This window comes from Barbus barbus, assembly GCF_936440315.1.
Source record: "Barbus barbus genome assembly, chromosome: 24".
NCBI classification, from domain to species: Eukaryota; Metazoa; Chordata; class Actinopteri; order Cypriniformes; family Cyprinidae; genus Barbus; species Barbus barbus.
This window is the reverse complement of record NC_136752.1, coordinates 19,854,281-19,882,212: the sequence shown is the minus strand read 5'-3', so window position 1 is coordinate 19,882,212 and position 27,932 is coordinate 19,854,281. Positions and strand designations below refer to the sequence as shown.

General features: G+C 38.4%; 2 protein-coding genes across 5 annotated transcripts in view; one reads left to right on the top strand and one right to left on the bottom strand.

The window, feature by feature from the left end:
- Positions 1-460: 460 nt before the first annotated feature.
- LOC306843608 (armadillo repeat-containing protein 2-like) lies at positions 461-26,300 on the top strand. The gene is made up of 18 exons (XM_079375160.1): positions 461-602; positions 3,863-4,146; positions 4,668-4,740; positions 4,820-4,991; positions 5,914-6,043; positions 7,525-7,568; positions 8,039-8,146; positions 9,835-10,025; positions 12,303-12,405; positions 12,503-12,759; positions 14,317-14,462; positions 18,121-18,220; positions 19,222-19,504; positions 21,729-21,851; positions 21,955-22,068; positions 22,149-22,281; positions 22,372-22,511; positions 24,905-26,300. Exons 2-18 carry the CDS (start codon positions 3,935-3,937, stop codon positions 25,042-25,044), a joined length of 2,469 nt encoding a protein of 822 aa, XP_079231286.1. The 5' UTR covers positions 461-602; positions 3,863-3,934; the 3' UTR covers positions 25,045-26,300.
- LOC306843609 (sestrin-1-like) overlaps positions 25,362-27,932 on the bottom strand; it is a 47,498-nt gene continuing 44,927 nt past the window's right edge. For all 4 annotated transcript variants that reach the window (XM_079375161.1, XM_079375163.1, XM_079375164.1 and 1 more), the window contains one exon: positions 25,362-27,904. In XM_079375161.1, the coding sequence (XP_079231287.1) occupies positions 27,818-27,904 (87 nt within the window). In that variant the 3' untranslated portion in view covers positions 25,362-27,817. The remainder of the gene's footprint in view (positions 27,905-27,932) is intronic.

Genomic DNA, 27,932 nt, shown 5'->3' with positions numbered 1-27,932 from the left:
AGTAAATAATTTAGTCAAAGTGTGGACAGTTTCTCAAAATGAGAACACAAGCTCTTTGGGAAGTTTACGCTATCAGCTTACCTGTCATCTCCTGTGCGTGATTACGTCTCGCCTCACAGCTGCATCTGGCGTCTCTGTGTGTGGGCTCTGAATTTTAGGATTTAGCTTATAACTGAACACCAGGCAAATACTATGAGTTTTGGGGAGGAATATAAATGAAGGCCTCATTTTATTTAGAGTAAATAAAAATAAATGTATTTTCTTTATCGAATACGTCAAGTTTTAACTGTCTCACTTGTGGTTTTCCCCCGTTGGAAATAAGGAAATATTAAGACAAACTTTATGTAATTATGGATTATGATTCCTAATTAACTTGTTTTAAAAACACTTCTTCAAAAATAAAATGGAAGAAAAGATGACAGAAAAAAAGCAGTAGGTTTCTCACAACAAAAGCCTCCGTGTGTCACATGACCATGCGCGTGGCCGTGATTGACCCTGTGGCGTGCGTCCCTCTGTCTGCTGTCACACAAGCTCGTCTCTCTGGATTTAAGATGATCTCTTTAAAACAGTGAAATCAAGGCCTGACTCGTTTGGAAATCAAGGTAAGTGGGAATATTGTTTTTCTGTGCTGTTCACATTGTGTACTAAGAGCATCAAGTTGTCTGATGAAGTAGACGGCAGGCAACGCTTGATACTAATTGTGTCGTGGTTTATTGGGAGGTTTTTTGTCGGTTACCTAAATACAAGATCGCAGATCGAGAAAGAGTTTAAGTTTTTAGTTTCTTTTTGCTTTATATGTTGTGTTTTGCTAAACCAGAGCTACTGTACCTAGCAGCGTTGTGCGTTTCCATGGTGACGGTGCGTGGACGCGCATGCTTGTCACACTCTGGAGTGCGTTTCCCTAAAGCAACTTGGTTGCAAGTTCCGTCGTTACCAAAAGATTTCAGTGCAACATGCAACCATAGTTGGCTATCGATGCTGTTTGAGTATCACAACCCTGGATGATATGACATCGGTTGTGTGTGGGATGCATTTTAAAAAGTAATACATTTACATTTAGCTGACGCTTTTATCCAAAGCGACTTACAATTGCTATATATGTCAGAGGTCGCACGCCTCTGGAGCAACTAGGGGGTTAAGTGTCTTGCTCAGGGACACATTGGTGTCTCACAGTGAATTCGAACCCGGGTCTCGCACAACAAAGGCTTGTGTCTTATCCACTGCGCCATCAACACCCCATAATAATAAAATTGAAAACAAATCTCACAGGACAGGAAACCACTTGCTGTAATATGTAGTGACTGAAGTGGTAAGGATGAGAATGTCAGAAAAAAATATACAATTAAAAGTCTGCTACATATTCCTGGGACAGCAAAATCTTTATATTTCCAAGAAGCAGTTAATTTTATTCAAAATTGTCTAGTACATCACCACACGTGCAAACCAGAAGCCATGGATGACAGCAGAGGTTCGTGGGCTGCTAAAGACCAGAGATGAAGCATTCAGATCAGGAGATAAAGCAGCCCTCAAAACAGCAAGAGCCAATCTGTCCTGTGGCATTAAAAATGCAAAACGGTCATATGCTCAAAAAATCAACAATCACTTCACAGACAGCAGAGACACACAGAGCCTGTGGCAAGCCATTCAGACCATCACTGACTTCAAGCCCCCGCCACAAGCCTGTGATGATGACACATCCCTCCCCGATGCACTCAACCACTTTTATTCATGGTTTGAAATGCAAAATGACACACCTGCACAAAAACTGCCCACACCTCCCAACGTCCGGGCGCTCTGTCTGTCTCCAGCCGACGTAAGGAAGACCCTATCTAGGATTAACCCACGCAAGGCTGCGGGTCCTGACAACATACCGGGCCGTGTTCTGAGAGACTGTGCTGCACAGCTGACAGATGTGCTTACAGATATCTTCAACACCTCGCTGAGCCAGGCAGTCGTCCCCACATGTCTCAAATCCACAACAATCATACCGGTACCAAAGAAATCACCTGTGTCCTGTCTAAATGACTACCGTCCCATAGCACTGACTCCAATCATGATGAATTGCTTTGAGAGGTTAGTCATGCACAACAGCAAAACCAGCCTCCCCAACACACTCGACCTGCTCCAGTTTGCATACTGTCCAAACCGCTCTACGGACGATGCAATTTCCTCCACCCTCCACCTGGCTCTTACCCACCTAGAAAATAAAGACTCCTATGTTAGAATGCTGTTCATTGACTTGAGCTTGGCATTCAACACAATAATCCCACAACAGCTCATAAATAAACTAAACCTGCTGGGCCTTAACAACTCCCTTTGTAATTGGATCCTGGACTTTCTAACCGTAAGACCTCAGTCAGTCCGTGTCGGCCACAACACCTCGAGCACTACCACACTGAGCACAGGTGCCCCACAAGGCTGTGTGCTCAGCCCGCTGCTCTTCACACTGCTGACCCACGACTGCACTGCCAAGTTCAGCTCCAACCACATCATCAAGTTTGCTGATGACACAACAGTGGTAGGTCTCATCAGCAACAACGATGAAACGCACTACAGAGAGGAAGTGGCACAGCTGGCTGAATGGTGTGGCACTAACAATCTGTCCCTCAATGTGGGGAAGACAAAGGAGGTTGTGATGGACTTCAGGAGAAACTCCGTTGACCACCCCCCACTGACCATCGACAGCTCGACTGTGGAGAGAGTCAGCAGCACTAAATTCCTGGGGGTGCACATCACAGAGGATCTCACCTGGATCACCAACACCATGTCACTCTCCAAAAACACTTTCTCCGCCGGCTGAAAAGAGCAAGTCTCCCTCCACCCATCCTCACCACATTCTACAGGGGCACCATTGAGAGTGTGCTGACCAGCTGCATCACTGTCTGGTACGGGAACTGCAGTGCTGCTGACCGCAAGACCCTGCAGCGGACAGTGAACACAGCAGCAAAGATCATCGGTGCCCCTCTCCCCTCCATCCTGGACATTTTCCTTACACGATGCTCCAGCAAAACCAACAGCATCGTGAAGGACTCCACCCATCCCTCCCACAGTCTCTTCCAGCTCCTACCATCAGGAAGACGGTACCGGAGCATCAGAGCCCGCTCCACCAGACTGCTCAACAGCTTTTTCCCCCAGGCTGTGAGAGCCCTGAACTCAAACCACCCCATCCCCCTCTGAAACCCCATGCAAACCCCTACCTCCTGAAACATGGACCACCCCCCACACCAAACCTTACCACACCAAAGAAAAATCTGTATTGAACTATTTTGTGCAATCCAAAGTGTGTTACACACAGGTGAGTGGGCCTGTACAAACCACCTGTAGTAACACACTCTCCTCTATGTGCACTAGTCACTTTACACACACTGCTGCGTGTACACAATCCCACAAAAGACTCAGCAATATATGTGTTTACATGCTGCTCATGCACTACAAATCATCCTGCACTGTTCCCCAACCAGCTGCTTCACTCAAAATGTTTCTCTTTGCACATGTACAGTATTTATGTGAAGCATTCATATAGTTTGTATTTTTTATCTTTTATTTTTTAAGTTTGTATAGGGTAAATATTTGTGACGCATTCGTATAGTTTGTATTTTTTATCATTTATTTTTTTTAGTTTGTATAGGGTAAATATTTATATATAGTATACTTATAGTTAAATCTGTCAGTAGGTTAGTAGTGTATAGGTTTATAGTGTTCTTTACTTCATTGTTGTATGTCTGTATTTATGTAGCACCGTGGTCCTGCGAGGCACGACATTTCATTCCACTGTATGTCCCCACATGTAGCGGAAATTGAAATTGAACTTGAAAAGATACAATTCTCTCCTTCTTTAACTATAGTTGTGCATCTTTTCCAGCCCATTTTGGTTATGGGATAATGGGAAAAGTTTCGGGCCCTTGATACTGGTACACATCCCTATGGATTAAACATGTCTTTAATGGAGCTTCAGGACAAAAGTGAGCGTGTCTACACGAGCACTGGCCTCAGGAGACAGACGAGTGCTGAGATCGTGTCAGAAGCTCGTCGCTCTCTCAGAACTCTTGCCACACAGCGGCCTTTCACACCTCAGGAGAAGCATCGGCAGCTCTTTGGAGAATCATCTTCTCGTGAACATGATGGACGACCACCATCTGCATTCAGGTAAAACAACATTGAAGATTATAGATTTATGTATTTATCCCTTCTTTCGAACGTTTCATGCTCATTATAATATGTAGAATGAATTTTGATTATAGAGTGCAACAGAATCCATCCACTTTTTAAGTGGCCTTGGTTCCAAAGTACTATTTTTATCCCCCATTTTTTTCCCATAGGGATTAAAAAAAAAAAAAACTTAGTTATTAATTATTAAGATGATTCAATCATCAATTAACAACTTTGTAGCTCACAGTCGGTCTGTTTTTAAATTATTGTTAAAAATCAGTTCTGCTATTTAGAAAATGAATGGAATTTTTACTTCCAGAACCAGACTGTTGCACTCTTTGAAGTGCTTTGGATTTAAAAAAAAAAAGTGTCGCTTTGGATAAAAGCGTCTGTTAAATGACTAAATGTAATGTAAATGCTTGAATTGTAACATTAGCTGTTTGATTATTCTTATAAAACTAGTATGCTGGTTTTAATTGCATTAAAATTTTATTATTTTACACAAATTTATTATCTAGTCTACATGCCCGACATTTTGAAGCTCCTGACTCCAGGCCAGGCTCTGGAACTCGTCTCAGCCCACTGGAACATGTAAGGAGCCTTTCAAAACTTTGTCTGACTATTCAAATGAAAACAGGAAACAGTAATTCAAGAGTTCTCTCAATTCCAGAAACCCAGGCTGTCTGTGTCCCTGGATGAGGATGGCGGTGTTGATGAAGCAACTCTCCCCAAATCCCCAGCTGAACGAGGGAATACAAGGATAGGATCACGAGGTTCTCGGGCCAGACTGCTTAGAGCAGCATCCACAAACAGGCTACCACCCGTGACACCAAACACAAAGAGTAAGAAAATAAATAAAGCAGTGTTTTATTTATCTGTTTATGTTTTCTATTGTTTCCCCTTTCAATGAATATACCCCACAAAAAAATAAAAAATAAATAGGACATGCTCACATGTCAGGGAGATTGATAGTCCTCTTCATTGTGTCCTGTGTCAGTGCCTCTGAAGTAACTGATAAAGTTACCTAAGGTTCATTTGACACTGAACCACAATCAATAGACACTATAAAAAATCGCCAGGATGTAACTCTGCTGTGTAGGCCCTAAGTTTATTTGTATTGAGAAAACAATATGTGTGTTTGTCCTGTAAATAGTTTATTAGATTGAATTTTATTCTGAGTGTGTAAGTAATGAAGTCGTTCAAAAAGTTGAATGACAACAAAAGACAGTGCTAGACTGTAAAAAGTTGATATGAATGCAACTTTTCTGGCTGAGCTTCTGTTTATTCAAATTTAAAACAAATTATCTATGTATGTAGTTTGTGGTCAATAAGTTTTTTTTTTTTTTTTTTTTTTTTAAGAATTTTACAAAAAAAAAGTTTTTGTTTTCAGATATTCATTTAATAATCCTGAAAATGTATCATGGTTTCCACAAACATAAAATATTAAGCTGCACAACTGTTTTCAACATTTGATAATATCAATAGATAATGTTGATAATATTTTAAAATGTTATTTGTTCTAAAACATTTTGTGCACAAATCAGCATATTCAAATTAGAAAGTGTTTAATATATTATATTAGAAAACAGTTATTTTAAATCGTAATGATATTTCAGAATATTACTGTCCTTTTTTTTAATTAAATAATAATACTCCTTGGAGAGCATGAGATTTCTCTCAAAAACATAAAACATGCCATCTATTAGTATATGTGTTTTAGTTTTTGATTGTTTAGCTAAACTGTGTTGTTGTGTCCCTATTCAGATATGTCTCTAGAGGCAAGGATTGGAGCAGACCAACCAGGTGATGGAGAAAAGCTACATGGTTCTGATGTATCAGAGCATACAACAAATTTGTCTTCTGAAACAGACCTGCACATACTTACTAAACACAGGTATGCTTTTGAGCACAAACATCTCTTTTGCTGCCTTCTATGTGCATTTGAAGGTTTATTGTTCTTGTAATGTACTCTTACATCTGTAACTTTATTAAACACGTTTAGAGGTTTGAAACCTCTGTAGATGGTGATATCAGGCGTTTGTCGCTTTGAGCTTCATAACAAAAACCTCTGCTGTCAATGCATCATCAAACTCCCTCAGTAAATCGATTTATGCTCTGTGCCAAAGAAGAGCAATAAACCATTTTGATGTGTTGTTGACTCCCAGGACACCCTGTTCAGAGACTGAACTTGTTTATTGTTAATCATTCTGGGGATTAGTAGATCCTAGTGATATCAATTCTTCCGTTACCGAAGTTATCAGAGTTAAAAAGATATACTCTTTTGTGTACATCTTTCATGAAATGCTAAAACCACATTAAAAGATTAGTTTATTCAAATCCAAGCGCTCTCATTAATACGTTGCCCAGAATGCCCACTTATGAAAATCGCAATGCTTCCAATTTGGATGCATTTACAGACACTCTGGAATTTAATAGTAAGTTAAAGTCAGGCAGCAAGCCATCTCTCTCCCTCTATATCTCTACCATATCCTTATTATAGTTGCTAATGGAGCGATATTAGATTATGCGCGGCCGTTTGTGGCTGGCTGGCTGACTGGCCTGTTGACCACCAGTACAGTCTCATTTGAGATTCACGCGATGAGATCACGTCTCGGCCGAGGCATCCCATCAACAATGAGGCATTATCGAGACATTAGAAAGCCCAAACATTATCAATGCCACAAATATGCTCAACCGTACCATCATTTCTTCTCAATTCTTATAAAATACCCATGTAACATACGATAAAGATGAATTATGGCATTATACTGTACTATAAAAATTGGGGATTATAAGCAGTAGAAGCACATTTGAGACGTGATATGTCAGTTTAATCTGCTTGTAATTATAGCAAAGACTTAAAACATGTTAACGGATATCTTGAGATAAAATTCACCATGATAGTGCATGACTAACTCTGAGACAAGCACGTGAACCTGTGGTTTCCTGTCTGTTGTAGTATCCCTTATATGCATGCATATTTTAATGAACATTTACACAAGCACATTTTGAAAGTTATCTATTTTTCACCGGTAACTGACTTTAAAACCACTGACCGTTAAAGAAAAAGATATAAAGAAAAAAATGGGCAATGAAATGCTACATCAGAATATCACAACAGTGACCTCTTGTGTCTGCAAGGAAATTTCTATGATAATACTGGCATTTATAAATAAATAAATATATAAATGTTTTATATTTCTTTTGAACATGTTTATGTTGATGCATATTAAGCATTTTGTACAAAGCAGACTTTGTAAAAAAAAATGTTCAGGTTAAAAATAAATCTAAAAAACAATCTAGGTTTTTGTAATTCATGTATTTATGCTCTCAATCTGCTCTGTGTGAACATTTATTTGTGTTTGTGATTAATAGGATACTGCAAACTGATGTATCCAGTGCAAGAGGATCAAAATCAGGTATATTGCTATATTTATAATTTATATATCTGTACTTGAAACCTCTAACCGACACGTGATAAACAAGGCAAAGGTCTCACAATCTTGCCAGTAGCCGCAAACATCTGATCGGATTGGAAACCTAAACCACTTTTGCTGCAGCAGTTTCTCAAGGTTCTTTATCCAGATGCTAGTTGATAGCCGTTTGATCTGTTGTTTTCGCAACCCACTGCTTCCTGCAGCTCGTCCACAATGCTAATGCTCACAGAGGCATTTGAAGAGAACAGACACTAATGAAAAAACGTGTGGGTGTGAAGCTCTGACCTTTTCATGCTATGCTGAACATCCTGTATTACATTCATATGCTTTAAGAACAGCTTGAGTGAACATTCTGAATTTCCCTACCAGGATCAATCAAGTACATCTGTCTGTTTATATATTTGTCTGACTGTCTGTCTGTCTGACTCCCACTCCATGTCATTCTGCTGTAGAAGTCAAGCTTGGGCATGGAGACACAGGAGATGACAACATGGATGAATCTGTGTTCTGGAACACTAAAGTTCTTCCTGTCCTTCAAGAATTTGAATCTTTTGCACCAGGTGATGATTAAATTGCTCTTATTAATGTGTTTAATATGCACCAGTAGTGATCTGATGACCTTAAAGAGTAAAGGGTCACATTGTGTTTTGCTGGACATCATCAGACCAACAATATGTTTGCATAAAACTGGTCAATTATATTAACCAGTTAACAAAAATTAACATATTTAAAAAAAATAAAAAAAGAGAATGATTTAGCTTTTTGATTGAACACTAATGCTTTGTTTAGGGACAAAACAACCATGAGCTACAAAAACATATTTAATAGTTTATTTCTGGTTGATACCTGATGACTTTTGGGAACGTAATTTCAACATAACCGTCCATGAAAAATATTACATTACTTATTTTTGGGCTCTTAGAAATATGAATATAAATAAATGGAATGTTGCTAATGTTTTCTGATTTTCTGCAGCACACTCTTATAGACTTCTTTATTAATTAAGGAATATTTTTAAATTATTTAAAGAGAAATAACACAGTATGCAAACATACAAATAGTCAATCCCCCCCAAAAATCATGAGGGTTTTATTTTCCATTCACACTGTTACAGTTGCTTCACGGTCCAAAAATGTGGTTTCTTATTTTTTGCTATGTAATTTTAGATTTACAAAGATAGCCCCAATTGTGGGGTTATTGGATTGTGCTTATTCAAGTTCATACTAAAGAGCTACACTTTAGTGCTTGAATGTGTCCCAGAGTGAAAGCAAAACTGGAGGAAGAAAGAAAAACAATATCTGAATGCAGAGGAATAAAAACAAAGCTTATGTTGAGCTTGGCACAGTATAGAGCTTTCAAAGTCAAAGCATGTGGGGGAATAGAACCATGAAATGCAATCTAATAGTAGTAAATATTTAAGCACTTTGAAAATTCAATCAAAATTAATTTAAAAGATAAATATCAATTATTTATTGTGCCAAGAGAACAGTTCATGCATAAAATACCATTCATATTCTCCATGGCATCATCAGAGAGTGCCGTTGGGGAAAATGCCAACCATCTTGGAAACAGATTTGAGAAACAACATTTGTTTTAGCAAAAATAGCTTTGGAATATGTAGCCTGTGACTTATCCCCTAAAGGCATGTTAGATCCAGCAAGAATAAGGCATTGCCAGTGCACACAATGGTTAAAAAGCATGTAGAGATGGATAATTATTCCGTAAGCAACAGCTAGTCTAAGATGCAAATATGAAAAAAAGATTATCAATTTTAATTGAGCCCAGGGGATTTTTAGAGATATTGATACTCTATTGAAGTCTAATCTAACTTAAAACTTAGTGATATACCATGTTGTTGTGCTGAGAGCTGGTACATTTGTAAATACAGTAAAGAGCTGTTATATACAGTACGGACTGATGATGCATACCATACAGGGGGGGAATTTGCCCTGAAGGCCCATGTTAACTCTGTCAGTGGGTGTTGACATGTGGGCAAAATGTCAGTGAAATGTCAGTAAGCCTACTCTGTGTACACATCAATTCAGCTGAATGAAAGAGGCTGTGTACCCCATAGACTACTCTTCTTTCACTGTCCTTCAAAGGGACAGTTGAAGGATTACAATGCTGCAATTAATACTGTGTGAGACATTCGGTTTGAAATGCGACCTTGACACTGTTACCTATTTTGTGCACTGGAACATACAGTATACTGATCAGGTTTTATCTTTTTCAAAAACAACCCTTATAGGTGATGCTGTGTCAGATGAGACTGTGGGAGAGCTGTGTAATGCATGCAATAGTCTCCATGATGCGCTGGCAGAGAGAGGCATGCTGGGAAAGCAGTTTAAAAAGAGGTCCGCCATCCTCAGAACACTCTTCAGGCTTATAGATGTGGGATCGGATCGACTTAACCTAACATTAGCCAAACTTATTCTGGCAGTGAGTATATAGACACACACACACACACAATATGTCTTGTATTAGGTTAAAAATCTGGGTACGATCATTGTGGTCTGGGCCAAATTTATTCTAAACGATTCAATAAAATTAATCTATAAAAAAATCTGGTAACCTTTAACCAATAATACTTATCGCACATTACAAAAATAAAAACAATTTTTACAGCTATATTTACCAACTATTTTTAAACTGAAAATTATTGCTGCAGTACTTTTTTTTTGAACATTATAAAAAATGTTTTAAGATTTTAAACAGAAGAAGGGTGGAAAAGCACTTCTATGTGCTTTACTGACATAAAGTACATCAAAAAAGTTATTTTTGGGGGTCTGCGCAGCTGCATTTAACAATGAAATATGTCAAACTTCACTGCAAACATCATAATTGCACATTTAGTAATATCAATTTTGTTTGCACATTCCACAACACTTGCTCATGCTGACACTCTGCAAGCATGTTCATCACCCTAAATGAGAGAAAGTCATGACATTAAGAAAAACATCATAGTATATGTGTGAAAACCCAAAAATTGAAATGGGTCAAACTACATGATCATTATATACAGTGGGTACGGAAAGTATTCAGACCCCCTTAAATTTTTCACTCTTTGTTATATTGCAGCCATTTGCTAAAATCATTTAAGTTCATTTTTTTCCCTCATTAATGTACACACAGCACCCCATATTGACAGAAAAACACAGAATTGTTGACATTTTTGCAGATTTATTAAAAAAGAAAAACTGAAATATCACATGGTCCTAAGTATTCAGACCCTTTGCTCAGTATTTAGTAGAAGCACCCTTTTGATCTAATACAACCATGAGTCTTTTTGGGAAAGATGCAACAAGTTTTTCACACCTGGATTTGGGGATCCTCTGCCATTCCTTCTTGCAGATCCTCTCCAGTTCTGTCAGGTTGGATGGTAAACGTTGGTGGACAGCCATTTTTAGGTCTCTCCAGAGATGCTCAATTGGGTTTTATGTCAGGGCTCTGGGCCATTCAAGAACAGTCACGGAATTGTTGTGAAGCCACTCCTTCGTTATTTGAGCTGTGTGCTTAGGGTCATTGTCTTGTTGGAAGGTAAACCTTCGGCCCAGTCTGAGGTCCTGAGCACTCTGGAGAAGGTTTTCGTCCAGGATATCCCTGTACTTGGCCACATTCACCTTTCCCTCGATTGCAACCAGTCGTCCTGTCCCTGCAGCTGAAAAACATCCCCACAGCATGATGCTGCCACCACCATGCTTCACTGTTGGGACTGTATTGGACAGGTGATGAGCAGTGCCTGGTTTTCTCCACACATACCGCTTAGAATTAAGGCCAAAAAGCTCTATCTTGGTCTCATCAAACCAGAGAATCTTCAGGTGTTTTTTAGCAAACTCCATGCGGGCTTTCATGTGTCTTGCACTGAGGAGAGGTTTCCGTCGGGCCACTCTGCCATAAAGCCCCGACTGGTGGAGGGCTGCAGTGATGGTTGACTTTCTACAACTTTCTCCCATCTCCCGACTGCATCTCTGGAGCTCAGCCACAGTGATCTTTGGGTTCTTCTTTACCTCTCTCACCAAGGCTCTTCTCCCCCGATAGCTCAGTTTGGCCGGACGGCCAGCTCTAAGAAGGGTTCTGGTCGTCCCAAACGTCATTCATTTAAGGATTATGGAGGCCACTGTGCTCTTAGGAACCTTAGGAAGTGCAGCAGAATTTTTTTTGTAACCTTGGCCAGGTCTGTGCCTTGCCACAATTCTGTCTCTGAGCTCTTCAGGCAGTTCCTTTGACCTCATGATTCTCATTTGCTCTGACATGCACTGTGAGCTGTAAGGTCTTATATAGACAGGTGTGTGGCTTTCCTAATCAAGTCCAGTCAGTATAATCAAACACAGCTGGACTCAAATGAAGGTGTAGAACCATCTCAAGGATGATCCGAAGAAATGGACAGCACCTGAGTTAAATTTATGAGTGTCACAGCAAAGGGTCTGAATACTTAGGACCATGTGATATTTCAGTTTTTCTTTTTTAATAAATCTGCAAAAATTTCAACAATTCTGTGTTTTTCTGTCAATATGGGGTGCTGTGTGTACATTAATGAGGGAAAAAATGAACTTAAATGATTTTAGCAAATGGCTGCAATATAACAAAGAGTGAAAAATTTAAAGGGGTCTGAATACTTTCCGTACCCACTGTATATTATCGACTTTGTAAGGTAAGAGGAGCCTTCTAAAGTTTGAAATCAAGCAGCAGCCTTATTGCTTTTGTCTGTATTACAAGCTCAATGTGAGTGGAAACAACTTGCTGAACATCTGCAAACTCGTCTTCAAAATCAGCCGGAACGCTAGTAATGACGCCCTGTTCCTCAACGGCTGCATCCTAGGTTAGACCTGATTATTGCATAACTCACCCATTTACTAAACTCAAAGAGTTATTATCTCCAACATCAGCCCATTTTGTGTATGTGTGTCCACACACAGACTCTCTTCTGTCTCTGCTCCATTGTGAGGATGTGTGGAGTAAAGGTGAAGCCGTGCTGTACTGTGTCGGCTCTCTGAAGCTCCTGTCAGGGAACAGTGCCCTCTCCAGGCTGCTGCTGTCTGAAGGCTTCATCGGTGTCCTGCTGCAGCTGTCAAAGAGACTGATGCATGGTCCATCTTCTACTTCAGCTAACATAACTTCTCACGGGTCAGAGGGAGAGGGTCAGCGTATCATCGTAGGACACATACTGGTACAGGTGGGTGATCGTTGAGGGCTGCTTAGATTAGGCAGTATGGTAATCATTTTCGCAAACACAGATACCTTACAACAAATTAAATTGCAGACAAACTGAAGCATTTCGATGGGTAAAAAGTGACATTTTGTGACATCTTAATGGGTCTGTTTACCTAAAAGTGACCTATTTGGCTTGCTTTCCTCTGTGGAACACAAAAACAGATATTTTATAGAATGATTTTGGTTACCATTGACTTCCATTGTATGGACCAAGAAACATTTAAAGGGATAGTTCATCCAAAAATGAAAATTCTGTCATTAATTACTCACCCTCATGTCGTTCCAAACCTGTAAGACCTTCGTTCATCTTTGGAACACAAATTAAGATATTTTTGATGAATTCCGAGAGCTCTCTGACCCTCCCATAGACAGCAAGAGTGATCAAGGTCCAGAAATGTAGTAAGGACATTGTTAAAATAATCCATGTGACATCAGTGGATCAACCATAATTTTACGAAGCTATGAGGACTACGAAAACTACTTTTTGTTTGCAAAGAAAACATCAATAATGACTTTATTCGACCATTTGTTTCCTCCGCGTGTCTTCTTTTATGTTCCACAGATGAAAGAAAGTCCTTCAGGTTTGCAACAAAATAAGGTTGGTTAAATTGTGACCGAATTTTTATTTTTGGTTGAACTATCCCTTTACATCGCAGGAAGGACTTTTCTATGATGTATGATCATCTTTTTTCTTTGTTTTCTCAAAACAAAAGATCCCATCGTGCATATCAACAGTGACCGAGGTTATGGGCTTCCCCTATGTGCTGGAACTGTGCTTTGTGCAACACACACACCCCCATAGATAAACAAATCGGTTTGCATTGCAAACACTGTAAATCTGTGTCTTGAAGACTTTAAAACAGGAGGAATTCTGCATGCTTGAACTCCACCCGAACGTTTCTCAGAACTCTGCTCTGGGAGCGAAACGGAACGAAATATGAGCGCTTCATAAGGGTGGGGTTGCATGGAGTCGAATAAAAGGGCGGATTTTAATGTGCTTTTCCTCTGCTTTTGTTTTTGCTTTTGTCTGGGAGGATGCCCTTTTTCCACTTCTCCGTGTCCATATTTTACTTCATATTCCTTCAGCACAACGTCTCACAGGAATGATTTAACTCTGCCCAAACAAACTTCCTGAACTCGGCACGCATGGTTTGATGTTCAGCGCCAATTGCCGTGCCACTCATTAGTCTGTTGGCAGACGGAAATGAGGATTTTCGTGAAAGTATGGCCTGATGGTCCAAGTGGCTCTCCATGTACCCTAATCAGTGTCTTAAGCTCTTGATGGAGAGATTTATGAGGCCACTTTAAAGACCTTCTATTATTTCTTCTTGATTATAAGTGCTTCCTCTTTTATATGCATCTCTACCCATTAGGCAGTAGTACACACATATGCACACCTGCAGCATATTCCCTCATTCACACTCAATCTCCAAACACACATACTCATACATTTCTTTTGTGTGTGTGTGTTTCTCAAACACACAGTTGCTCACAATGTTGACCTCTTGGCCCTTTCTAGGTCACAGCAGCTTTGAGAAATATAGCTGACCAGTCAGAGTCTCGGACTTCCTTCCTGTCCAACAAGGCATTCTCTACTCTTTGCTTGATTTTGGAGAACCACCGCAATGACCTCGACATCTGCATTTATGTGGCCCGAATATTCAGGTCAGTCTGTCTGTCGGTTTTTGTGATATGTGTGTGCATCCAAATGCAGTTAGTGTTTACTAGAATAGGCATAGTATCTCATATCCATTTTTCTTAGACTTTGCAAGTAAAAAATAAAAAAATTATATATATATATATATACAAACCCAATTCCAAAAAAGTTGGGACACTGTACAAATTTTGAATAAAAACAGAATGCAATGATGTGGAAGTTTCAAATTTCAATATTTTATTCAGAATACAACATAGATGACATATCAAATGTTTAAACTGAGAAATTGTATCATTTTAAGGGAAAAATACGTTTATTTTAAATTTCATGGCATCAACACATCTCAAAAAAGTTGGGACAAGGCCATGTTTACCACTGTGTGGCATCACCTCTTCTTTTTATAACAGTCTGCAAACGTCTGGGGACTGAGGAGACAAGTTGCTCAAGTTTAGGAATAGGAATGTTGTCCCATTCTTGTCTAATACAGGCTTCTAGTTGCTCAACTGTCTTAGGTCTTCTTTGTCGCATCTTCCTCTTTATGATGCGCCAAATGTTTTCTATGGGTGAAAGATCTGGACTGCAGGCTGGCCATTTCAGTACCCGGATCCTCCTTCTACGCAGCCATGATGTTGTAATTGATGCAGTATGTGGTCTGGCATTGTCATGTTGGAAAATGCAAGGTCTTCCCTGAAAGAGACAACGTCTGGATGGGAGCATATGTTGTTCTAGAACTTGGATATACCTTTCAGCATTGATGGTGCCTTTCCAGATGTGTAAGCTGCCCATGCCACACGCACTCATGCAACCCCATACCATCAGAGATGCAGGCTTCTGAACTGAGCGCTGATAACAACTTGGGTTGTCCTTGTCCTCTTTAGTCCGGATGACATGGCGTCCCAATTTTCCAAAAAGAACTTCAAATTTTGATTCGTCTGACCACAGAACAGTTTTCCACTTTGCCACAGTCCATTTTAAATAAGCCTTGGCCCAGAGAAAACGCCTGCGCTTCTGGATCATGTTTAGATATGGCTTCTTTTTTGACCAATAGAGTTTTAGCCGGCAACGGCGAATGGCACGGTGGATTGTGTTCACCGACAAGGTTTTCTGGAAGTATTCCTGAGCCCATGTTGTGATTTCCATTACAGTAGCATTCCTGTATGTGATGCAGTGCCGTCTAAGGGCCCAAAGATCACAGGCATCCAGTATGGTTTTCCGGCCCTGACTCTTACGCACAGAGATTGTTCCAGATTCTCTGAATCTTTGGATGATATTATGCACTGTAGATGATGATAACTTCAAACTCTTTGCAATTTTTGAGAAACTCCTTTCTGATATTGCTCCACTATTTTTTGCCGCAGCATTGGGGGAATTGGTGATCCTCTTGCCATCTTGACTTCTGAGAGCCACTCTGAGAGGCTCTTTTTATACCCAATCATGTTGCCAATTGACCTAATAAATTGCAAATTGGTCCTCCAGCTGTTCCTTATATGTACATTTAACTTTTCCGGCCTCTTATTGCTACCTGTCCCAACTTTTTTGGAATGTGTAGCTCTCATGAAATCCAAAATGAGCCAATATTTGGCATGACATTTCAAAATGTCTCACTTTCAACATTTGATATGTTATCCATATTCTATTGTGAATAAAATATAAATTTATGAGATTTGTAAATTATTGCATTCCTTTTTTATTCGTAATTTGTACAGTGTCCCAACCTTGGTTTGTATATATATTTGGTTTGTATATATATATATATATATATATATATATATATATATATACACACATACACACACACACATACGTGGTCAGAATTGTTGGTACCCTTGGTAAATAGGATAAAAGAAGGCTGTGAAAATTAATCTGCATTGTTAATCCTTTTGATCTTTTATTTTAAAATTCACAAAAATCTAACCTTTCATTGGAGAATAAGAATTCAAAATGTGGGGAGAAATATCATTATGAAATAAATGTTTTTCTCTAATACACATTGGCCACAATTAACGCTACCCTTTTATTCAGTACTTTTTGAAACCTCCATTTGCCAGTTTAACAGCTCAGATTTGTCTCCTATAATGCATGATGAGGTTAGAGAACACCTGACAAGAGATCAGAGACCATTCCTTCATCCAGAATCACTCCAGACCCTTTAGATTCCCAGCTCCATATTGGTGCTTCTTCTCTTCAGTTCACCTCACTCATTTTCTACAGGGTTCAGGTCAAAGGACTGGAATGGCCACAGCAAAAGCTTGGTTTTGTGCCAAGTGATCCATTTTTGTGTTGTTTCTAAGGTTTGTGTTTCAATTATTGTCCGGTTGGAAGTCAGTCACTTATTGATTTTTTTTTAACTGTTGGTATTTGATAGAATCCATGATGCCATGTATCTAAACAAGTTGTCCAGGACCTCCAGCAGAAATATAGGCCCACAACATCAAAAATACAGCAGTATATTTCATTGTACACACAGGGTACTTTTTTATCCCTGTGTTTACCAAACCCATCTTGAGTATTTGCTGTTAAAAAGCTTGTTTTTTTAGTTTTATCTGACCATAGAAGCTGGTGCCATTTGAAGTTCCAGTCGTGTCTGACAACTGAATATGCTGGAGTTTGGTTTTGGATGAGCTAGGAGAATTTTTCTTGAAACCCTCCCGAACAACATGTGGTGATGTAGGTGCTGTTTGATCATTTTTGTTAAGGTTTTCTGACCCCGAGACTCAACTGTTTTTATCTTTTGCTTCACATCAGAAATATATTCTTTGATTTTTCTCATTGTGATGGATGATTAAGGGAATTTGGACGTTGTTTTCCCTGCAATTTATATTTCTGGGAAACAGGAAGCCATGGCTGGATAATTTCTTGTTCATAATCACCCTGGAGTGCTCAAAATTGTAAATATGAATGGAAATATACTTCAGAGATATTTTACTTATAAGAATTTCTAGGGGTACCAATAATTGTGTCCAATGTGTATTTGAGAAAAACATTTATTTCACAATGAGATTTTCTCTCATTTTCAATAGTTTTAATTCAATGAAAGGTTAGATTTTTGTGATTTAAAAAAAAATAAAAGATCAAAAGGATATTTACCTAGGGTACTAACAATTTTGACCGTGTGTGTGTGTATATATATATATATATATATATATATATATATATTGCTTATGGATGCTAATTGAATTTTTTATCTAATATATGGATAAATAAACGCTAGATAATTATAAGTATACATATGAATAAATATATTTTGTAGGTTTTAAATTCAACAATACAAAGAATTCATTCAAATATTTTATATTTTATAAATGAAACCCTGTGTATCTCACATAATTTACGGATCAAAAACAGTTAAAAAAAACATTTGAATTTAATTAATAATCAATATCTAAATCAATCTATATCTTGATTTTCAGTCATTTTTATGTTTTATTTCAAATTATTTGAAGTCATCCTGAGTTCCCTTTAGCAGTTTTCTTAGGTCCTGTAATGGGCCCCCTGAATGAGAACCACTGGTTAAAAGTTTTGTAATGCATGCTGTAAAATGCATTTTAAATATCTGCCAGCTGAGGTAAGTTCTAATTTTAGTTTGAGGAATTGAGCTTTTCAATTAATGTTGATAAAGTTGTGCCACGTGATGTGTGTGAATATGCTTGTGTGTTCGGTCTCCAGCAAGCTGTCCACCTACACTGAATGCTGTCATGCACTAGCTGAGACGCCACGTTGCTGCAGCCTATTTTTGGACCTGCTAGGCAAACACAGCAGGAAACAGGTGAATTTGGCCCAAGTATATATATACACTGTCCACACACAGTCAGACATAGGCTGAAATAAGCATACACACACACATGTAAGCATATAGGCTGCATGTTCCGCTTTCTGCTCTCAAGTGAAACTTGAGCAGTGGTCTATGAAGGGGTGTGTGTGGGTGTATGTGTGTGTGTGTGTGTGTGTGTGTGTGTGTGTGTGTGTTTCTGTTCATTTTATTTTGGTACAGACAGTTCAGATGTTCTTCTCTCTCTTTCCTTCTGGCACTTAGAGTAATGAGATCATGTGCTCCCAAACTCGTAAAAAATAAACACCGTTCACACTGTGTACTAGGTATCATAAACACACACTCTGTGCCTCACATAGGGGCATACTGTCCTCTAGACTGCAGAGGTCTCTCTCTGTACCCCACTTTTTCATACATTCTAAAAGAAAACAAAGGGGTTGTTGAAAATCTGTTTAAACCATCTGACAAAATGCTGCTAGATTCACAGGAGTTTCAAGTGATTTTGCATGGGTTTAGTGGACCATCAGATTGCTAAACATCAGGCCTGTAAATCGTTTTTAAATATTTAATCCTAATTTATCTCATAATTTTTTATATGTAACATTAAATTTATTTTTGTTAATTTTTAGCATTTATTTGTGTGCAGTATATTTAATGTAAATTAATACAACTTGTGCTTTATGAAAAAAACAACAGTATACACATTTTGTCATGATCACTCTTATTTTGGTAAAATAATTAACATTTTGCAGATTCTGCAAAGTGTAAACTTTGGACTTCAACTGTATAGATAGATAGATATATAGAAATATATACTTGTTATGTGTCTTACATGAGGGTCTTATGTGCTCATTTATGGATTCATGCCAAATAAGCCAAACTGAATAAATGCGTTGATATATGTATTTGAGTATTAAATGTTATTAATTGTATGTGTTGTCACCTTAACTTAGACCTACTAGTAAACACACTTGTCCTCTGTCTTTTTTTATGTGCAGGATCTAGTAGTGCGTCTCCTGTTCACACTAGGAAATCTGACAGCCAAGAGCACTGAAGCCAGAGAGAGAGTCTATGAGGAGGAAGGTGGGATAGATATCCTCTTAGATCTTTTTCAGGTCTACCAGGAAACACCATCTCCCCCTGAGCAATGCCGAGCCCCTGAGAGAGAGGACGTCTTGGTCAAACTGATCAGACTGTTGGCTAACCTGGCCATCCATCCCACCGTGGGCACGGCACTGGCTGCCAACACACTGTGTGTACAGTTGCTGCTGGAAGTGCTGGGTACAAAACATAATCATGAAATAAACACACACTCCTCTATGTGGTTAATTAGTTAATAGTGTATCCAACAAAAAAAGAAAAAAGTGCTTACAGACAACCCACTGGGAACGTACTTCACATATACTGTAGTGCATTCACTCATGCATTTTAATGCAGTTGTCACTCTTAAAGCATTGTTTACGTGACCAGTGCTTAGCAGAAGCGATGTGACTTTAAACACACAGCAACACAGATGTTTCAGGCTAAATTTACTTCCTTGAACTTGAATGAATGTGCAAATTGGTTGCTCTGCACAGTGCAATCACATGCTGTTCTCTTCACATCAGTTACTGGCATAGGCCCTCAAGTTACTGCATCCTCACCAATGACGAGAAGAGCCAAACTGTAAACTGCATGTTTTTATTATGCATAGCTCTATTTTGTGCAGCCTGGTGTTCACAGAGATGTTGCACTGTGGTTTGGTGGTGATGGATGGAAGCTCGGTTTTGGTTCTGCATGTGAACGTTTCAGAAGCAGGCATGTTTGTGTGAAGAGGTGCTTATGCATTTCCTTTTTGAAATAGAGAAAGAGATTTGTGTCCTGTGGAAATATACATCCCATGTCATTTTTAGAATGTGAGAAATAATATTAAAACCTTTTGCTTGATTCCTGCAGTTAGAAATGACAGTTAGAGGATGCTGTAGTTTTTAGAACCAAGATGTGGACAGTTAGAGAGGAAATGGGTGGGAGATTTATTGTTTCTCGCTTATCTGCCTTATGTCTGGTACATTAAAATGACATCCTGTTATGATGAAAATAAAAATTGAGAAGGAAAAAGAAACTGAGAAATCAAGGGTAACAATGACAGAGCATTCACCACAACAAAAGGTGTTTCGAAACGAACACACACTTTGCAGCGTGACGCACAAACACTGACAGAGCAAACCGCACTTTGAACGGGAAATACAGGATCTTAATACAGTTACATGTGCTGGTAGATTCTGACTACCTCAATTTCGGATTTACCGTGAAGTACTGACACTAAAATTCAGACGAATGGTTTTGAAACTTAAGAAGGAAGTGACACCTGATTAGCGATCTTTGAGATCTGATCTTCAGTTCCAAGAATTGAACATCTGGTAGCTGCTGTACTATAACTTGTCTAGACAGGTGAATGTGAAATAAAGTATTCGGCACTGTAGTTTGTGTATATTAAAATATCTATAGTAGTTACTGTCTATTTTTGCTCTGACAACTAGATAAAGTTAAAACAAAGCCACAATGGAATCTCTGCAACAATTTGTTTTTAGAACAAATTGGTTGAACGATTAAGTGACTCGTTCAGGCAGTTGTAGTTTTGTTTATGATTGAACTAATCATGTGAATTGATAGTTCAATGACACACTCATAAATACGGTCATTTGTCGCCACCTATATCCTGCAAAATAGGTACAAAAGCAGACAAGTAAACCCTTATGAAAACCCCAATTATTGTAGTTAAACCATAGTAACCACAAATTAACCAATATTTTGCTACATTAACCATAGTTTAACCATGGTGTTTGTAATAAAACTGGTTATACAAATGGTAATCAATCCGCTAAAACAAGCAAACAAACATGGTTGTTAAAATGGCTGATGTTAATATAGTATCATATTAATCAATTCAAAATAAAATTCTAAAAGCCAAACAATAATTTGTTTTAAATTATATATGTGAATTTAGGCATCACAACATTATAATGCATAGTAGAAAAATCAATATTCATTTTGAGATCAGTCTTGTTTTAGTATCACTGAGATACAGTTCTATCTTTTATTAATGTTTTTATTTGATATTTTCTGCTTTCATTTGAATTGACTTTAAGTTCTAGTTTTTGTGTTTATCTTGTCTTTCTTTAAAATGACAATTTTTTTTATTTCAGTTTTAGTTATTTTAGTACAGTTATTTTGGTTATTTTAGTACAAGTAAAAAAAATGAAAACGTTGTCTTGTCAGCTAGCTTTTTTAAGTTAATTCGTTTTTTTTTTGTTAACTATAATAACCATTTTTTTTAAATTTGCTAGATATAACACTTTCTTAGAAATTCTTAGTGCTTTCAATTAATAGAGTCGCTTTAAATGAGTGTTAGTTGAGGGCAAATGTAGTCCAGATCAAGGATTACTCGTATTTATAATGCATCCCAACTCTGTTATTTATGCCTTTCTGTGAGTAAGTTTTCTGTTTCTTTCTCCTTGTCTGTCAGAGTGCAGGTGTGTGCAGGAGAGTGAAGAGTTAGTGATTAATGCTGTGGCCACCATCAACAACCTGTCTTTCTACCAAGGCGAGAGCTCAGTGGTCCGTTCCCAGCACACACACATCTCACAGTGTAAGACGAGTGTGTGTGTGTGTGAGAGAACACAGCCTGTATGTTGTATCTGTCTTGGTGCTTCAGTAATGTCCCCCTCCTGCCTGTCCTTCTGTCGTTGCAGTGCTACTAAAGCTCTTGCTGAGCTCCAGTATGGATGCTGTTTTGGAGGCCACACGTGTGTTTGGAAATCTGTCGCAGATCAAAGACGTGAGACACTTTATCATGCAGCACAAAGGTGTGAGACACTTTCTCTGCCACTTTTTCTGTCTCCAAACCCCCAGTGGCTGACGTTTGTGTTGGTCTTTTGTGTCTCAGTGGAGCAGTATGTGGTAACCCTCCTAGACTCCAAGACCCCTGATGTGTGTTTCTCTGCATGTGGAGTTCTCATCAACTTATCTGCAGATTCAGACAACAGGGCCATGCTGAGGGCCATGGGAACCGTTCAGAAGTAATTCGCCTCTCTCTTTAGTGTGCTTTCAACTTTTAAGTGTACTGTAATATGTATAAGTACTATGCATTCTCTCTCTCCATATTGCAGGCTTACTGACTGTCTATGTGACTTCGGGCCTCAGGACTGGCATCTGGCCGCTGTGGTGTGTCAGACTCTTTGGAACTGCTCTTTAGATGGAGAGCTGCAACACACTCAAGAGCTGTTGGAGATCTTGCGGCTCTACACAGGTACATAATACTATCTATCTATCTATCTATCTATCTATCTATCTATCTATCTATCTATCTATCTATCTATCTATCTATATGTTTTATATATATGTTTCATTGGATAATAAGACTTTAAAATGGGGGGGAAATATTATTATGAAATAAATGTTTTTCTCTGATACACATTGGCCACAATTAACGGCACCCTTTTATTCAGTACTTTTTGAATCCTCCATTTGCCAGTTTAACAGCTCTAAATGTTCTCCTATAATGCCTGATGCGGTTAGAGAACACCTGACAAGAGATCAGAGACCATTCCTTCATCCAGAATCTCTCCAGATCTTTCAGATTCCCAGCTCCATGTTGGTGCTTCTTCTCTTCAGTTCACCTCACTCATTTTCTACAGGGTTCAGGTCCGAGGACTGGAATGGCCAGCAGAAGCTTGGTTTTCTGCTCAGTAACCCATTTCTGTTGTTTTTGAGATTTGTGTTTGGGTTATTGTACAGTTGGAAGATCCAAACATGGCCCATTATAAGATTTCTAACAGAGTCAGTCACTTATTGATTTTTTTATCTGTTGGTATTTGAAAGAATTCATGATGCCATGTGTCTAAACAAGATGTACAGGACCTCCAGCAGAAATATAGGCCCTCAAAATCAAAAATACAGCAGTATATTTCGTTGTACACACAGGGTACTTTTTATCCCTGTGTTCACCAAACCCATCTTGAGTGTTTGCTGCTAAAAAGCTAATTTTTTAGTTTCATCTGACCATAGAAGCCAGTCCCATTTGAAGTTCCAGTCGTGTCTGACAACTGAATATGCTGGAGAGTGTTTTTGGATGAGTGAGGAGAATCTTTCTTGAAACCTTCCCGAACAACGTGGTGATGTAGGGGCTGTTTGACAATTTTTTTTAAAGGTTTTCTGACCCTGAGACTCAACTATTTTCTGCAATTCTCTAGCTGTGGTCCTTGCAGAGTCTTTAGCCACTCAAATTCTCCTCCTCACCGTGCATTAGGACAATATAGACACGCGTCCTCTTCCAGGCAGTTTTGTAACATTTTATGTTGAGTAGAAATTCTTAATTATTGCCCCGATGGTGGAAATGGGAATTTTCACTGCTCTAGCTCTTTTCTTAAAGCCACTTCACTAATTTGTGAAGCTCAATTATCTTTTGCTGCACATCGTGGGAAGTCATGGCCTAATGGTTAGAGAGTCGGACTCGTTACCAAAAGGTCGCGGGTTCGAGTCTCTGTACCGGCAGGGATTGTAGGTGGGGGGAGTGAATGTCCAGCACTCTCTCCACCCTCAATACCACGACTGAGGTGGCCTTGAGCAAGGCACCGAATCCCCAACTGCTCCCTGGGCACTGCGGCATAAATGGCTGCCCACTGCTGTGTGTTTGCACTTTGGATGGGTTAAATGCAGAGCACAAATTCCGAGTACGGGTAACCATACTTTGCCACACATCACTTCAATTCACTTCATCAGAAATATATTCTTTGGTTTTTCTCATTGTGATGGATGATTAAGGGAATTTGGCCTTTGTTTTCCGTCCTATTTATATTTCTGTGAAACAGGAAGCCATGGCTGGATAATTTCATGTTCATAATCACCCTGGAGTGCTCAAAATTGTAAATACGAATGGGAATATACTTCAGAGATATTTTACTCATAAGAATTTCTAGGGGTGCCAATAATTGTGTCCAACATGTATTTGAGAAAAACATTTATTTCATAATGATATTTCCCCCAATTTTAAATTCTTATTATACCATGAAAGATTGGTTTTTGTGAAATTTTTAAATAAAAGATCAAAAGGATTAACAATGCAGATTAATTTTCACAGCCGCCTTTGATCATATTTACCAAGGGTGCCCATATTTTTGGCCAAGACTGTATGTATATATATATATATATATATATATATGTATATATATATATATGTATATGTGTGTGTGTGTGTATATATGTATATGTGTGTGTGTGTGTGTATATGTATATGTGTGTGTGTGTGTGTGTGTGTGTGTGTGTATATATATATATACACACACACACACACACACATATGTGTGTGTGTGTGTGTGTGTATATATATATATATATATATATATACACACACACACACACACACACACACACACACACACACATATATATATATATATATATATACATACATGCATACATACAAACAATATGGTATATATTTTATTTTATTAATTTAAGTTTTAATACACAAACACAGTAAAATACATATGTATACAATACATTATTAATTGTTATTTATTTAATTTATATTAATTCAGTTGACAGTAAGTTTGGCATGTGCAAATATGACATGAATAAATTTTGATGAAAACATTTTTTGTGTGAACTTAATGTAGAAATTTTGTCCTGTGTTTTGGACAGACAGAGGAGCTTTGCAGTGGCCTTCTGATGATGGAGTCAGACAGGTTCAGGAAGCATGCTGGGAGCTGCTCTTCTTGCCTGTAGCAGAGAGGCTTAGACAGCGGTTTTATATTGAAGACACTACTGGCATAATTTCGTAAGCTCCACTGACACACTCCTCCTCTCCAGATGTCACACGCTTGTCTGTGTATATATGCATGTACTGTATGTACACCTACATGCTGAGGAATGAGCCGGTGTGTATGTTGCACTTCAATACAATGTCTCTTTTAATATCGTGAACACTGGGAATTTTTCAATTATGGCCAACACATTTTTTAAATAAAATAGTTCAAATGTTTATTTCACAACCTTATGCTGCTGTATAGGAGAAAACATGAATTGTTTCAGGCGGAAGGCAAGCCTATGTTCATAATACCAAACTAATGTACATGCAAAAATCACTCAAGAGCATCTCCGTGATCTCAAAGACTTTATTAAACAGACACTTCCAGAAAAGTCTGTAAGCAACACAGGATAGAAACATTGTCATACTTCCTTAATACAATCACATCAAACTGATATAATATGGCACTGGCTTCCCTCCTTCAGGTTACACTTCACAGCTACAGTCTATACATTAATATGAAGTTTACAAAGCTGCTCTAGAGGTCATTTACATACATGCTTAAAACCAATGACCAAAATGGGATTTTTGTGAAGTTTATTCAAATCACTATTTACTGAGATTTAACGTTTTCCTCTGTCTACATCATGTGAAGTCTGAAGCTGTTTAACTGCACAACATCCAAGGGACTTTTTCAGAAAATAACCAGATATTTCATCGTTATTAAGAGGGGAACCCAACTTCTCACATTATTCTTTTACAATAAGCAATAACTAGCCTTTGGTGATTTCCATTTAATGACCATTTACTGGCACTAAATGACCACCAGCCTCATAACCACAAACAGGAATTACAAACAACATTAGGGAAAATTTCCTTATGGTTCTCAGGTCAACAGTGTTGTTTTCTTTAATCCTCGCTGTGAGAGGATGAATAGCCGTGTTCAACATTGTGTTTAAATCATTAGTACACAGCAGGGGATGCTTTTCTATAGGCTTGTAGTGTCTGTGCTGATATATCACTTTGCTACATGGGTGTCTACTGGTGGGTGGATGTTCATGGACATAAAAAAAAAACATTGATTATGTGACCTAAAAGCTATATAAATGATATCTTTAAGTGTGTTATTGTTAACAAGCACAAAAATAACCTTCAGTTCTCGTGGTATGAGGTGTTTGGACTGTTCAAATCTTATTTAATACTGAATGTTTGGTGTAATGCATCATCCTAATGTGACTTTTTGGGAAGAAAACTGAAACTTTGATTAAATTACAAATGATACAACCAGTGAAATACCATGTTTTATTTTTTTTTTTACAAATAATTTCTTATAAAATTGTCAGTAACTGACATCAGTCTCTCAAGTCTGACTTAAAACCTCCTCATATCCATCTCCAAAAGAAAAAGTACCATCCCTCTAGTCCTGCCATCATCAGAATGCAGTACTTAACTGGTTTAGTAAACAAAAAAAGACAGCAGAGAATCCACCCCGCTTGAAAAGAACACACACACACACACAAAACAAAACTGCTTAGTTACACTGGTTAAAGTTCTGATAATGAGAACAAGCATGGTTTAACCCCACAAGCGTGCGGGTCGCCTGGTTCAGCGACTAGCTCTGTACAGATTGTAGCGCACGACAGGCAGCCACGTAAGACAAAGTTCTGCTCACCAGACAGCACTTACATATTTAAGGATACATAACAGGAGGTATTTAGTTATAATAAACCCCAAAATAAAAACAAGGAGTTAAGATGACCGTGCATTCAAAGGAAGACAGATAAGGTGGATGGATCAGAGCAACAGGAAGCGCATCACAAAAGGAAGACCTTTCCACTTTGAAAGTCACTAACACAAATAAAAAAAGATAGAAAACGGTCATCGAAACAAAATGGCTACATAAAAGCTGAAGCTTAACATTGTTTAAAAAAAGTGCTTTGATATTTTTGATGCTTGAAACCTCGAAAAGAGCCTATGTTTGCATTTTTTTTCTCTATTCCCCCATAGCATTCACACATTGGAAATGTCACAATGAAACAAAGTGGTGTTTTACAGTAATCTCTAACAAGGGCTCAGACAGCTATTACTTTTGAATTGCGCTCTCACACTCACACTAACACAATCATTCCTGGATTAGCTTATACAAATGGGTGATGGTTTGGGTGTCTTGAGGCCTCTCAATTGAGAAAAGCAGCATGAACAGACGGCACTTCAGCATCTGTTGCCAGTGCTGCGCATGACTAGGCACGCGTTTATGCAAAATCAGTAATGCTTCTATCTCTAGCCACTGCTGAACAAAAAAATAAAAACAATATAAAAAATATGGAAAAAAACCCACTAGTAGATAGATAATCATGTTAGTGCAGTCTTTCTGCGCTGGAGTTGCTATGTGTTTTTTGTTTTTTTTAATCTCATCTCACAAAAAGAAGATATGATTATATGGCATCTTATCGCAGATGCATTTGAAATACTAAAGGAGGGCTGGCTTCCAGAAGCTCGCAGTCTCAGTTTATCCTCTAACACACTAGAGGGATTCTGCTCAGACTGCCCCACTCCCCCCAGTGGCACGTTTTGGCACAGCAGGCTGAGCAGCCACACAAGTGATTCAGCAAGTAGGTTCAGTTGACAGTTGTTTTTTTTTCTTTAACAAAACAACCTTGTCATCGCCCTCCGCCGCCACCCCTTCTTCTTCCTCCTCAGTTTTATTTTTTTCCATTTTTTTGTTGTTTTTACGTTTATTTAAGTGTCCAACGTCAACAACAGTAAAAAAAAGAAAAAAAAATTAAAAGGTAGACAAGAACAGCACTTCATGTCATGTAGCGAGTGATAGCTCTCAGAGCGTAGAGCAGTTCTGCCTGCATGCGCGCTTCCATAAGAAGCAAATTAACGTGGACCTGAAAGACAAAATCAAGGTTTTGAGAA